The sequence below is a fragment of the Rhinoderma darwinii genome (assembly GCF_050947455.1).
Source record: "Rhinoderma darwinii isolate aRhiDar2 chromosome 5 unlocalized genomic scaffold, aRhiDar2.hap1 SUPER_5_unloc_2, whole genome shotgun sequence".
NCBI classification, from domain to species: Eukaryota; Metazoa; Chordata; class Amphibia; order Anura; family Rhinodermatidae; genus Rhinoderma; species Rhinoderma darwinii.
In genome coordinates this window covers 633,386-647,934 of record NW_027461776.1, presented here as the reverse complement: position 1 = coordinate 647,934, position 14,549 = coordinate 633,386, and the positions used below count along the sequence as shown (strand labels likewise).

The 14,549-nt window shown below is 46.2% G+C and overlaps 1 protein-coding gene across 3 annotated transcripts; it reads right to left on the bottom strand.

Annotated features, from left to right (window-relative positions):
• Positions 1 to 2,227: 2,227 nt before the first annotated feature.
• IBA57 (iron-sulfur cluster assembly factor IBA57) lies at positions 2,228 to 14,201 on the bottom strand. 3 transcript variants are annotated; one of them, XM_075847548.1, is made up of 3 exons: positions 13,933 to 14,201; positions 4,105 to 4,439; positions 2,228 to 3,212 (listed from the first exon to the last, which is right to left on the bottom strand). In XM_075847548.1, exons 1-3 carry the CDS (start codon positions 13,992 to 13,994, stop codon positions 2,827 to 2,829), a joined length of 783 nt encoding a protein of 260 aa, XP_075703663.1. In that variant the 5' UTR covers positions 13,995 to 14,201; the 3' UTR covers positions 2,228 to 2,826. The 3 variants fall into 3 exon arrangements, with proteins under 3 accessions (XP_075703663.1, XP_075703662.1, XP_075703664.1); XM_075847547.1 differs by lacking the exon at positions 13,933 to 14,201 and adding an exon at positions 11,265 to 11,549; XM_075847549.1 differs by lacking the exon at positions 13,933 to 14,201 and adding an exon at positions 11,163 to 11,239.
• Positions 14,202 to 14,549: the final 348 nt, after the last annotated feature.

Here is a 14,549-nt window from a genome sequence, read left to right as displayed (position 1 = left end):
CTCCAGAGCTGCACTCACTATTCTGCTGGTGGTGTCACTGTGTACATACATTACATTACTTATCCTGTACTGATCCAGATTTACATCCTGTATTATACTCCAGAGCTGCACTCACTATTCTGCTGGTGGAGTCACTGTGTACATGTATTACATTACTTATCCTGTACTGATCCTGAGTTACATCCTGTATTATACTCCAGAGCTGCAGTCATTATTCTGCTGGTGGAGTCACTGTGTACATACATTACATTACTTATCCTGTACTGATCCTGAGTTATATCCTGTATTATACTCCAGAGCTGCACTCACTATTCTGCTGGTGGTGTCACTGTGTACATACATTACTTATCCTGTACTGATCCAGATTTACATCCTGTATTATACTCCAGAGCTGCACTCACTATTCTGCTGGTGGAGTCACTGTGTACATACATTACATTACTTATCCTGTACTGATCCAGATTTACATCCTGTATTATACTCCAGAGCTGCACTCACTATTCTGCTGGTGGAGTCACTGTGTACATACATTACATTACTTATCCTGTACTGATCCGGAGTTACATGCTGTATTATACTCCAGAGCTGCACTCACTATTCTGCTGGTGGAGTCACTGTGTACATACATTACATTACTTATCCTGTACTGATCCAGATTTACATCCTGTATTATACTCCAGAGCTGCACTCACTATTCTGCTGGTGGAGTCACTGTGTACATACATTACATTACTTATCCTGTACTGATCCTGAGTTACATCCTGTATTATACTCCAGAGCTGCACTCACTATTCTGCTGGTGGAGTCACTGTGTACATACATTACTTATCCTGTACTGATCCTGAGTTACATCCTGTATTATACTCCAGAGATGCACTCACTATTCTGCTGGTGGAGTCACTGTGTACATACATTACATTACTTATCCTGTACTGATCCTGAGTTATATCCTGTATTATACTCCAGAGCTGCACTCACTATTCTGCTGGTGGAGTCACTGTGTACATACATTACATTACTTATCCTGTACTGATCCTGAGTTACATCCTGTATTATACCCCAGAGCTGCACTCACTATTCTGCTGGTGGTGTCACTGTGTACATACATTACTTATCCTGTACTGATCCAGAGTTACATCCTGTATTATACTCCAGAGCTGCACTCACTATTCTGCTGGTGGAGTCACTGTGTACATACATTACTTATCCTGTACGGATCCTGAGTTACAGCCTGTATTATACTCCAGAGCTGCACTCACTATTCTGCTGGTGGAGTCACTGTGTACATACATTACATTACTTATCCTGTACTGATCCTGAGTTACATCCTGTATTATACCCCAGAGCTGCACTCACTATTCTGCTGGTGAGAGTCACTGTGTACATACATTACTTATCCTGTACGGATCCTGAGTTACATGCTGTATTATACTCCAGAGCTGCACTCACTATTCTGCTGGTGGAGTCACTGTGTACATACATTACATTACTTATCCTGTACTGATCCTGAGTTACATCCTGTATTATACTCCAGAGCTGCACTCACTATTCTGCTGGCGGAGTCACTGTGTACATACATTACTTATCCTGTACTGATCCTGAGTTACATCCTGTATTATACTCCCGAGCTGCACTCACTATTCTGCTGGTGGAGTCACTGTGTACATACATTACATTACTTATCCTGTACTGATCCTGAGTTATATCCTGTATTATACTCCAGAGCTGCACTCACTATTCTGCTGGTGGAGTCACTGTGTACATACATTACTTATCCTGTACTGATCCTGAGTTACATCCTGTATTATACTCCAGAGCTGTACTCACTATTCTGCTGGTGGAGTCACTGTGTACATACATTACATTACTTATCCTGTACTGATCCTGAGTTACATCCTGTATTATACTCCAGAGCTGCGCTCACTTTTCTGCAGCCTTCAGAGCTGTAATCTCCCAGGATGTCCTGCTTGTTCAGTGTCTGCCACAAAACCTGCAATAGAGTCGCACACAATTCTGGGGAGGAGGGGGCACGGTTGTGTTTTGCGGTGGTCCTGGTAGGATGATGTCAGGGATGAGCAGAGTACAGGGAAACCTCTCCATTAGACCACCCCTCTATTTCTGCTTTAGATCTTCAGTTGCCCTCTCTTCTGGAAATATTGGTCTCTTTTTGGAGAGGAGCGCCCTCTACAGGACACTTATGACACTTCCTGGCATTTATGTAGTGGAGAGGAGAACATTTATTATGGAAGGAACAATACACAGGGATCTACAGAAAACATTATACAGATCAGAGAGAAACTAAGGTGGCCGCAAATAAACAAACTCTCCGGGATGTAATGAAGAGTCTCTGCACGACAGGCAACCAAATGGCACAAATACTTCAAAACCAGAACCCCCCCCCCCCCCACACTGGACCAACACCATCTATGACATCATCATCACACCCCCCATGTCAGGTCCTGGAGCTTCCAGTGAGGGTTCATCCTGCAATCTCCACCGTCTGGTTACCCAGAACATTTCATAGGAAGTAGTAGCGGAGTCACGTGACACCTCAGTGATGTCACCAGTGATAAGTGATGTCACCAGTCTAATGTTCTGCAACTTCCTAAAATATTTTGACCTTCAATTTCTCACTACTCCCAACATCTCTGCTTGCTATCAGCGGATGGAAACAGATGTACAGACTGGAAACCCATCCTGACCTAGCCCTGCTCACACAGCTGAGGGTTTGTTACAATGCACAGTGTACTATATTACAGCTTCACAGGCTCCAGGTGATGAGGGTCATGTGACACGGTGCCCTGTGGGGTTCTGGGTAACGTCCATTTATGCTCCAGGACTCGGCCACCATTCTGGCACTGAAGCCTTCACACTGATTGGTGCTTGTCCTCCTGTGGTTATCTGAAGCTCCTCCCCAATATGGGCGAGTCTGAGAAGCGCCAGCCCCACGTCCTCCACTCCGGCTCTGTACTTGCCGGCAGACTTTCCTGATGTCGTGGTAATCTCCGCCCCCTCGCAGTCAGCTGGTAACGGAGAAGAAAGGCGCACAGGCACCAGGCGCTTACGGATAACCCCGGTGTGATGAGTCCGCGCCGTTAACTCCTGACCGACGTAGCAGCCCTTAGAGAAACTGATCCCGTTCATATAGACCAGGTTGGATTCCAGCGGTAACGCCACGCCCGGGGGTAAGTCCTTCACACCCTCTGGGATCCCTGGAAGAAAAAGTCATACGTCATCACTGATCATGTGACCAAATCCCTGCGGACAGGAATGACGTCATCAGTAGCTTACACACATCATAGCTTCCATCTAATGCTGCGCAACTCCAGTCACATCCAAAGCTGTAGTCACTATTCTGCTGTTATAACATCTTATACTTCAGTTACAGCCAGAGCTCTAGTCCCTATTCTGCTGTTACATCATGTTTCATACTCCACTCACAGCCAGAACTGCAGTCACTATTCTGCTGTTCAATCATCTCTTAGTCACATTCAGATCTGAATTTACAATCCAGCTGTCATGTCATGGCTTTAGTTGTGACTAGAGTATAAAGCATGATGTTAAGCAGAATCATGACTGAAGCTCTGGATGTGACTGGAGTATAAGACATGATATAACAGCAGCATTGTGAATGCAGCTCTGGATGTGACTGGAGTATAAGACATGATATAACAGCAGCATTGTGAATGCAGCTCTGGATGTGACTGGAGTATAAGACATGATATAACAGCAGCATTGTGAATGCAGCTCTGGATGTGACTGGAGTATAAGACATGATATAACAGCAGCATTGTGAATGCAGCTCTGGATGTGACTTGCTGTGTTAGACTTCGCTCTGTCATAGGTTATCGGTCGTCTGCTGCACAGGGAGGTCACATGATGCTTCTACAGCTCGAAGACAGAGTACAGGATACGTCACTAAACCCTGCACAAGCTGCACCAACTATTTACATTTTGTTAAAACGTATCCTTATCTATATTTTTCCTGGGTGAGCTGCTGGGAGCGGCGGTGGTGGTGGTGGCGGTGGTGGTGATGGTGGCGGTGGGTGTCCTGGTTGTCACTCAGCTTTCCCAGAAGCAGATGAATAATAGAGGAGTACACACCGTACTGATATCTGTGCCGGCTGTAGTCCCTGACACTCCGCAGCTCAGTCCCCGGCAGGATGTCCCTGACGTCTTGTCCAGTTGGTGCCACCAGTCTGCTGCCCATTACCGGCCCCCTGGGGTCAGGAGCGCAGAGGAGGGCCAGGGGGGGCAGGCTGTCCAGCGGAGGATCCGGCCCCCCATGGATCACGGCCCAGACACAGAGCTCAGGGCACGGACAAACCTCCAACTTCTTCCGGAAGTTGTAAACCCGCAGATGCTGCTGGAGCGAGTCCAGCGCCGTGACGTCACACTCCAGGAGGAGGTCAGAGGTCGCATCCTGCTGTCCCGGCACCCTGCAAGACAGACGAGTGTAAGACAGCACTGAGGAGCGCTCCAACTGTACAACAGCAAACCACATACAGACTGTACAATGGCACTGAGGAGCGCTCCACCTGTACAACAGCAAACCGCATATAGACTGTACAATGGCACTGAGGAGCGCTCCACCTGTACAACAAGACTGCAAGTAAAGCCACATCCACAGACCCTCCGTGGTGTCCCTGGACACGTGGGGCAGAAGTCCCCAGGTATATGTCGTTTAGTCCCAGTTCTGGGTGTATGTGCAGCGCAGGTCCCCACCTATAGAGGTCGCCCTGCCGTGGCGGGTGCGCTAAGAACCTCCCTATCGTCAGTAGATTTATAGTTCGCGGCTGAGGTCACATGGGGTTCGCAGGGCGCTGCCGCCATTTTCTTGTGTGCCACAATTGATACTATCGGCTCCCTGCTCCGCCATTCACTAGGCTACAGCCTATAAGACACTAGGACGTCACTGGATCACACCGGCCTCAGCGAGGATCCGGCGTCTCATTGGCTGCAGGACTGAGGAGACTGTGGAGATCCGGTCATTGCAGGAACGGGGCTACAGGAGCACAAGGTTTTGTTTGTTTGGGGGGCTCCCGGGCACCATCTACAGGGGGGGGGGACACTACTTACAGGGGGGGACACTATTTACAGGGGGCACCATCTACAGGTTTCTTTGCTTGGGGCCACAGAAATACCAAATCTGATGACTGGGACTCTGTATCTAATCCTATCATGTGTGATACTGTCTGCTGAGCTGTGTATCTAATCCTATCATGTGTGATACTGTCTGCTGAGCTGTGTATCTAATCCTATCATGTGTGATACTGTCTGCTGAGCTGTGTATCTAATCCTATCATGTGTGATACTGTCTGCTGAGCTGTGTATCTAATCCTATCCTGTGTGATACTGTCTGCTGAGCTGTGTATCTAATCCTATCATGTGTGATACTGTCTGCTGAGCTGTGTATCTAATCCTATCATGTGTGATACTGTCTGCTGAGCTGTGTATCTAATCCTATCCTGTGTGATACTGTCTGCTGAGCTGTGTATCTAATCCTATCATGTGTGATACTGTCTGCTGAGCTGTGTATCTAATCCTATCATGTGTGATACTCTCTGCTGAGCTGTGTATCTAATCCTATCATGTGTGATACTGTCTGCTGAGCTGTGTATCTAATCCTATCATGTGTGATACTGTCTGCTGAGCTGTGTATCTAATCCCATCATGTGTGATACTGTCTGCTGAGCGGTGTATCTGATCCTATCATCTGTGATACAGTCTGCTGAGCTGTGTATCTAATCCTATCATGTGTGATACTGTCTGCTGAGCCACTGTATCTAATCCTATCATGTGTGATACTGTCTGCTGAGCTGTGTATCTAATCCTATCATGTGTGATACTGTCTGCTGTGCTGTGTATCTAATCCTATCATGTGTGATACTGTCTGCTGAGCTGTGTATCTAATCCTATCATGTGTGATACTGTCTGCTGAGCCGTGTATCTAATCCTATCATGTGTGATACTGTCTGCTGAGCTGTGTATCTAATCCTATCATGTGTGATACTCTCTGCTGAGCTGCTGTATCTAATCCTATCATGTGTGATACTGTCTGCTGAGCTGTGTATCTAATCCTATCATGTGTGATACTGTCTGCTGAGCTGTGTATCTAATCCTATCATGTGTGATACTGTCTGCTGAGCCCTGTATCTAATCCTATCATGTGTGATACTGTCTGCTGAGCCCTGTATCTAATCCTATCATGTGTGATACTGTCTGCTGAGCTGTGTATCTAATCCTATCATGTGTGATACTGTCTGCTGAGCTGTGTATCTAATCCTATCATCTGTGATACTGTCTGCTGAGCTGTGTATCTAATCCTATCATGTGTGATACTGTCTGCTGAGACGTGTATCTAATCCTATCATGTGTGATACTGTCTGCTGAGCCCTGTATCTAATCCTATCATGTGTGATACTGTCTGCTGAGCCCTGTATCTAATCCTATCATCTGTGATACTGTCTGCTGAGCCTGTGTATCTAATCCTATCATGTGTGATACTGTCTGCTGAGACGTGTATCTAATCCTATCATGTGTGATACTGTCTGCTGAGACGTGTATCTAATCCTATCATGTGTGATACTGTCTGCTGAGCTGTGTATCTAATCCTATCATGTGTGATACTGTCTGCTGAGCTGTGTATCTAATCCTATCATGTGTGATACTGTCTGCTGAGCTGTGTATCTAATCCTATCATGTGTGATACTGTCTACTGAGCTGTGTATCTAATCCTATCATGTGTGATACTGTCTGCTGAGCCGTGTATCTAATCCCATCATGTGTGATACTGTCTGCTGAGCCGTGTATCTAATCCTATCATGTGTGATACTGTCTGCTGAGCTGTGTATCTGATCCTATCATGTGTGATACTGTCTGCTGAGCTGTGTATCTAATCCTATCATGTGTGATACTGTCTGCTGAGCTGTGTATCTAATCCTGTCATGTGTGATACTGTCTACTGAGCCGCAGTATCTAATCCTATCATGTGTGATACTGTCTGCTGAGCTGTGTATCTAATCCTATCATCTGTGATACTGTCTGCTGAGCTGTGTATCTAATCCTATCATGTGTGATACTGTCTGCTGAGCCCTGTATCTAATCCTATCATGTGTGATACTGTCTGCTGAGCTGTGTATCTAATCCTATCATGTGTGATACTGTCTGCTGAGCTGTGTATCTAATCCTATCATCTGTGATACTGTCTGCTGAGCTGTGTATCTAATCCTATCATGTGTGATACTGTCTGCTGAGACGTGTATCTAATCCTATCATGTGTGATACTGTCTGCTGAGCCCTGTATCTAATCCTATCATCTGTGATACTGTCTGCTGAGCCTGTGTATCTAATCCTATCATGTGTGATACTGTCTGCTGAGACGTGTATCTAATCCTATCATGTGTGATACTGTCTGCTGAGACGTGTATCTAATCCTATCATGTGTGATACTGTCTGCTGAGCTGTGTATCTAATCCTATCATGTGTGATACTGTCTGCTGAGCTGTGTATCTAATCCTATCATGTGTGATACTGTCTGCTGAGCTGTGTATCTAATCCTATCATGTGTGATACTGTCTACTGAGCTGTGTATCTAATCCTATCATGTGTGATACTGTCTGCTGAGCTGTGTATCTGATCCTATCATGTGTGATACTGTCTGCTGAGCTGTGTATCTAATCCTATCATGTGTGATACTGTCTGCTGAGCTGTGTATCTAATCCTGTCATGTGTGATACTGTCTACTGAGCCGCAGTATCTAATCCTATCATGTGTGATACTGTCTGCTGAGCTGTGTATCTAATCCTATCATCTGTGATACTGTCTGCTGAGCTGTGTATCTAATCCTATCATGTGTGATACTGTCTGCTGAGCTGTGTATCTAATCCTGTCATGTGTGATACTGTCTACTGAGCCGCTGTATCTAATCCTATCATGTGTGATACTCTCTGCTGAGCTGTGTATCTAATCCTATCATGTGTGATACTGTCTGCTGAGCTGTGTATCTAATCCTATCATGTGTGATACTGTCTGCTGAGCTGTGTATCTAATCCTATCATGTGTGATACTGTCTGCTGAGCTGTGTATCTAATCCTATCATGTGTGATACTGTCTGCTGAGCTGTGTATCTAATCCTGTCATGTGTGATACTGTCTACTGAGCCGCTGTATCTAATCCTATCATGTGTGATACTCTCTGCTGAGCTGTGTATCTAATCCTATCATGTGTGATACTGTCTGCTGAGCTGTGTATCTAATCCTATCATGTGTGATACTGTCTGCTCAGCCGTGTATCTAATCCTATCATGTGATACTGTCTGCTGAGCCCTGTATCTAATCCTATCATGTGTGATACTGTCTGCTGAGCTGTGTATCTAATCCTATCACGTGTGATACTGTCTGCTGAGCTGTGTATCTAATCCTATCATGTGTGATACTGTCTGCTGAGCTGTGTATCTAATCCTATCATGTGTGATACTGTCTGCTGAGCCCTGTATCTAATCCCATCATGTGTGATACGGTCTGCTGAGCTGTGTATCTAATCCTATCATGTGTGATACTGTCTGCTTAGCTGTGTATCTTATCCTATCGTGTGTGATACTGTCTGCTGAGTACTGTATCTAATCCTATCATGTGTGATACGGTCTGCTGAGCTGTGTATCTAATCCTATCATGTGTGATACTGTCTGCTGAGCTGTGTATCTAAGCCCATCATGTGTGATACTGTCTGCTGAGCTGTGTATCTAATCCTATCATGTGTGATACTGTCTGCTGAGCTGTGTATCTAATCCTATCATGTGTGATACTGTCTGCTGAGCTGTGTATCTAATCCTATCATGTGTGATACTGTCTGCTGAGCTATGTATCTAATCCCATCATGTGTGATACTGTCTGCTGAGCTGTGTATCTAATCCTATCATGTGTGATACTGTCTGCTGAGCTATGTATCTAATCCCATCATGTGTGATACTGTCTGCTGAGCTGTGTATCTAATCCTATCATGTGTGATACTGTCTGCTGAGCCTGTGTATCTAATCCTATCATGTGTGATACTCTCTGCTGAGCCGTGTACCTAATCCTATCATGTGTGATACTGTCTGCTGAGCTGTGTATCTAATCCTATCATGTGTGATACTGTCTGCTGAGCTGTGTATCTAATCCTATCATGTGATACTGTCTGCTGAGCTGTGTATCTAATCCTATCATGTGTGATACTGTCTGCTGAGCTGTGCATCTAATCCTATCATGTGTGATACTGTCTGCTGAGCCACTGTATCCAATCCTATCATGTGTGATACTGTCTGCTGAGCTGTGTATCTAATCCTATCATGTGTGATACTGTCTGCTCAGCTGTGTATCTAATCCTATCATGTGTGATACTGTCTGCTGAGCTGTGTATCCAATCCTATCATGTGTGATACTGTCTGCTGAGCTGTGTATCTAATCCTATCATGTGTGATACTGTCTGCTGAGCTGTGTATCTAATCCTATCATGTGTGATACTGTCTGCTGAGCTGTGTATCTAATCCTGTCATGTGTGATACTGTCTGCTGAGCCCTGTATCTAATCCTGTCATGTGTGATACTGTCTGCTGAGCTGTGTATCTAATCCTCTCATGTGTGATACTGTCTGCTGAGCTGTGTATCTAATCCTATCATGTGTGATACTGTCTGCTGAGCTGTGTATCTAATCCTATCATGTGTGATACTGTCTGCTGAGCTGTGTATCTAATCCTATCATGTGTGATACTCTCTGCTGAGCGGTGTATCTAATCCTATCGTGTGATACTGTCTGCTGAGCCCTGTATCTAATCCTATCATGTGTGATACTGTGTGCTGAGCTGTGTATCTAATCCTATCATGTGTGATACTGTCTGCTGAGCTGTGTATCTAATCCTATTATGTGTGATACTGTCTGCTGAGCTGTGTATCTAAGCCCATCATGTGTGATACTGTCTGCTGAGCTGTGTATATAATCCTATCATGTGTGATACTGTCTGCTGAGCTGTGTATCTAATCCTATCATGTGTGATACTGTCTGCTGAGCGGTGTATCTAATCCTATCGTGTGATACTGTCTGCTGAGCCCTGTATCTAATCCTATCATGTGTGATACTGTGTGCTGAGCTGTGTATCTAATCCTATCATGTGTGATACTGTCTGCTGAGCTGTGTATCTAATCCTATTATGTGTGATACTGTCTGCTGAGCTGTATATCTAATCCTATCATGTGTGATACTATCTGCTGAGCTGTGTATCTAATCCTATCATGTGTGATACTGTCTGCTGAGCTGTGTATCTAATCCTATCATGTGTGATACTGTCTGCTGAGCTGTGTATCTAAGCCCATCATGTGTGATACTGTCTGCTGAGCTGTGTATATAATCCTATCATGTGTGATACTGCCTGCTGAGCTGTGTATCTAATCCTATCATGTGTGATACTGTCTGCTGAGCTGTGTATCTAATCCTATCATGTGTGATACTGTCTGCTGAGCGGTGTATCTAATCCTATCGTGTGATACTGTCTGCTGAGCCCTGTATCTAATCCTATCATGTGTGATACTGTGTGCTGAGCTGTGTATCTAATCCTATCATGTGTGATACTGTCTGCTGAGCTGTGTATCTAATCCTATTATGTGTGATACTGTCTGCTGAGCTGTGTATCTAATCCTATCCAGTGGTGTAGCTATAGGGGCCGTAGTCTCAGAGATACGCTGGGGGGACACATGTCTTGGGGCTTGTACCCCTGAGACCCCAGCTACGCCCCAGCTGACCCTGTATATTGGCACAGAGGAACACTCCAACTGTACAGCACAAGACGGTATTCTAAGCCACAAACACGGACATTGGACAAGATCACCAGAGAACGCTGCAACTGTAGAAAGAAATTGTAAGCAAAGCCACATGCACGAACCATGTACTGTGGCACTGAGGAATGCTCCACCTGTGCACACTGTTGTATCACAGGGACACAATCTCCTGATCCTGGACCGAGCTGTAATAAGAACAAGTTCATGAGACGTAATAACACGACCTGGGGGGGGGGGGCGCCTGCTTATCTGCAATACATTCTACTACACCAGCTGAACATGTAAGTAATGATGCGCTGCCTGTCTACTGTGCGAGCTGCGACGATTCAGCGATCACTACAACCCCTGATACCTGCTGGGACTTGTAGTCCCCGCCGCTAACAGACCTGAGGACCTGCCAGAAGTGACCATGGCGAATTCAAGCCTACGTGCCCTCAATGACGTCACCACGTACCGGTAAAGTATGACGTCAAACAAGCTCCTCCCCTGAACGTTGAGTAGATGAGCGTACATGGCGCCGTCCTTGAGTCGCTCCGCGTCGTTAGTCAATAATCCCTGCAGAAAGTTTAGAGAGTTCGGGCCGCGGAGTCGAAGCAGTCCCCGGTGCTCAGCGACCGGAAAACAAGCGCTGCTCATGCGGCGGACCCACGGCCGGAGCAACGAGGACACAAGCTGCGGCCGCGCCATGACAGCAATGTTATCACCGCTCCGTGTGACGCAATATAGCAGCACGTGACGCAGCCTTCCCTGGCTGTGCGCCCCTGCTGGAGAAGATGTATATTATAGATCTACTGCATGATTGAGATAACACGTGTACAGAGCCCCCTGCTGGAGGGGATATATATTACTGATATACTGTATGATAGAGATAACACATGTACAACTCCCCCTGCTGGAGGAAGTATATATTACTGATATATTGTATGATAGAGATAAGACGTGTACAGCGCCCCCTGCTGGAGGAGATATATATTACTGATATACTGTATGATAGAGATAACACGTGTACAGCGCCCCCTGCTGGAGGAGATATATATTACTGATATACTGTATGATAGAGATAACACGTGTACAGCGCCCCCTGCTGGAGGAGATATATATTACTGATATACTGTATGATAGAGATAACACGTGTACAGCGCCCCCTGCTGGAGGAGATATATATTACTGATATACTGTATAATAGCGATAACACGTGTACAGCGCCCCCTGCTGGAGGAGATATATATTACTGATATACTGTATGATAGAGATAACACGTGTACAGCGCCCCCTGCTGGAGGAGATATATATTACTGATATACTGTATGATAGAGATAACACGTGTACAGCGCCTCCTGCTGGAGGGGATATATATTACTGATATACTGTATGATAGAGATAACACATGTACAACTCCCCCTGCTGGAGGAAGTATATATTACTGATATATTGTATGATAGAGATAAGACGTGTACAGCGCCCCCTGCTGGAGGAGATATATATTACTGATATACTGTATGATAGAGATAACACGTGTACAGCGCCCCCTGCTGGAGGAGATATATATTACTGATATACTGTATGATAGAGATAAGACGTGTACAGCGACCCCTGCTGGAGGAGATATATATTACTGATATACTGTATGATAGAGATAACACGTGTACAGCGCCCCCTGCTGGAGGAGATATATATTACTGATATACTGTATGATAGAGATAAGACGTGTACAGCGACCCCTGCTGGAGGAGATATATATTACTGATATACTGTATGATAGAGATAACACGTGTACAGCGCCCCCTGCTGGAGGAGATGTATATTACTGATATACTGTATGATAGAGATAACACGTGTACAGCGCCTCCTGCTGGAGGAAATATATATTACTGATATACTGTATGATAGAGATAACATGTGTACAGCGCCCCCTGCTGGAGGAGATATATATTACTGATATACTGTATGATAGAGATAACACGTGTACAGCGCCCCCTGCTGGAGGAGATATATATTACTGATATACTGTATGATAGAGATAACGCGTGTACAGCGCCCCCTGCTGGAGGAGATATATATTACTGATATACTGTATGATAGAGATAAGACGTGTACAGCGCCCCCTGCTGGAGGAGATATATATTACTGATATACTGTATAATAGCGATAACACGTGTACAGCGCCCCCTGCTGGAGGAAGTATATATTACTGATATACTGTATGATATGAGTAATGCCACACCCTTTGTAGATAATGCCACACCCCCTGTAGACAATGCCACACCCCCTGTAGACAATGCCACACCCCTGCAGACAATGCCACACCCCCTGTAGATAATGCCACACCCCCTGTAGATAAATCCACACCCCCTGTAGATAAATCCACACCCCTGTAGATAATGCCACCCCCCCCTGTGGATAATGCCACCACCCCCTGTGGATAATGCCACACCTCCAGTGGATAAAGCCACACCCCCTGTAGATAATGCCACTCCCCCCTGTGGAAAGTGCCACCCATCGCCACACCTGCTGGAGCCTCTGACATCAAGTTCCATATATGGACAGTGACGCCAGGGACCCCTCCTGGAGCAGAATCCACAGCATCGGCAAAGCTCTGGCCAGGGATTCTGCTCCTAGAGTGAGATACAGTTGTGCTTTCTAAAGGAGGGTATCGCTATATACAGGGGGGCATGGGTGGCACTAAATTCCGTTCCTGCTCCCCAGCTAGAGTGTCGGCAATGCTCCGGCCGGGGATTCCCACGCCGGGTGCTGACGGAAGGTGGATGCGGCCACACCTAGCGTTCATCCAGCTACAGCGAATTAAGATAGGATCCGGCTCAGGTCCAGCACTGTACGGCGCCACAACTTATGTCCCATGTGCCAGAACAGATCCTATAGAAAGCCACGGGATCATTTCTAGCATCAGTTTCCGTCCACGTTTTCTGCAACATGCCAGAAGGAAACTGAAGGGGACAACGAACGGCCCCTTAAGGGAAGCTGAGATATGAGGAGCTGTTTGCAGGGTCATTACACCATAGAGTGGCTGCCTGTGACTTTTGTAGGATTTGATTTTCATAAATTTGTGTTTCTTTGGGGTGATTTGTGACCAGTCACTGTCCTCTCCATCCACAGATACTGACCATAGGAACGCCGCTCCGCCATCCTCCGCCATAATCCGCCATGATCCAGCATCCTCCCCCATGATCCGCCACCCTCCGCCATCGCCTCATACGGGGGCTCTGATAATACATGTGAATCGGTGAACTCCACCTGACATTAGTCTCTGCCCTTTACACGTGACCCTTGAGGACAGAGGATTGTGGGAGGTGAATAATGGCGTTTCCGATTTCCTCTCGGTGGCGCCGGTTGTGGCAGGTCTGTAGAGCCGGAGGAGAGTTTCAGGACTGGATATTGTCACTAGTGAATCCTGCGTGTTCCCGGCGGCCGCCGCTCTGATCTTTGTTATGACAATTCCTTTCTGGAAACAACTTTCCATGGATATAAATCCTCCAAGACAAGGGGAGGAGCAGTAATCCCAGGAGCGGTCACTAGGTGGCAGCGCAGTCCAGAGAAAGCCTGCCACATAAATACCAGGACAGCTTGAATATGTGGACACCTGGGGGCGCTGTGGTACCGCATTGTATGAGCTGCAGAGGTCTCCCCATGATGATCTGAGAGCGGGAAAGACGGGGCCAGCGAGACCGTCATCCAAGTGACCCTGAAGCCGCCTCCAACGCCACAGCGATAACCGAGAGCA

What these genes read in the sequence shown, in the direction of transcription:
- IBA57 (XM_075847547.1), bottom strand. Translation starts at nt 11,497, where the DNA reads ATGGCGCGGCCGCAGCTTGTGTCCTCGTTGCTCCGGCCGTGGGTCCGC. An exon ending in TTTGACGTCATACTTTACCG is followed by an intron (nt 4,440 to 11,264) that starts GTACGTGGTGAC and finishes TCTGTCTTGCAG; the next exon opens with GGTGCCGGGACAGCAGGATG. An exon ending in CCGGCACAGATATCAGTACG is followed by an intron (nt 3,213 to 4,104) that starts GTGTGTACTCCT and finishes TTTTTCTTCCAG; the next exon opens with GGATCCCAGAGGGTGTGAAG.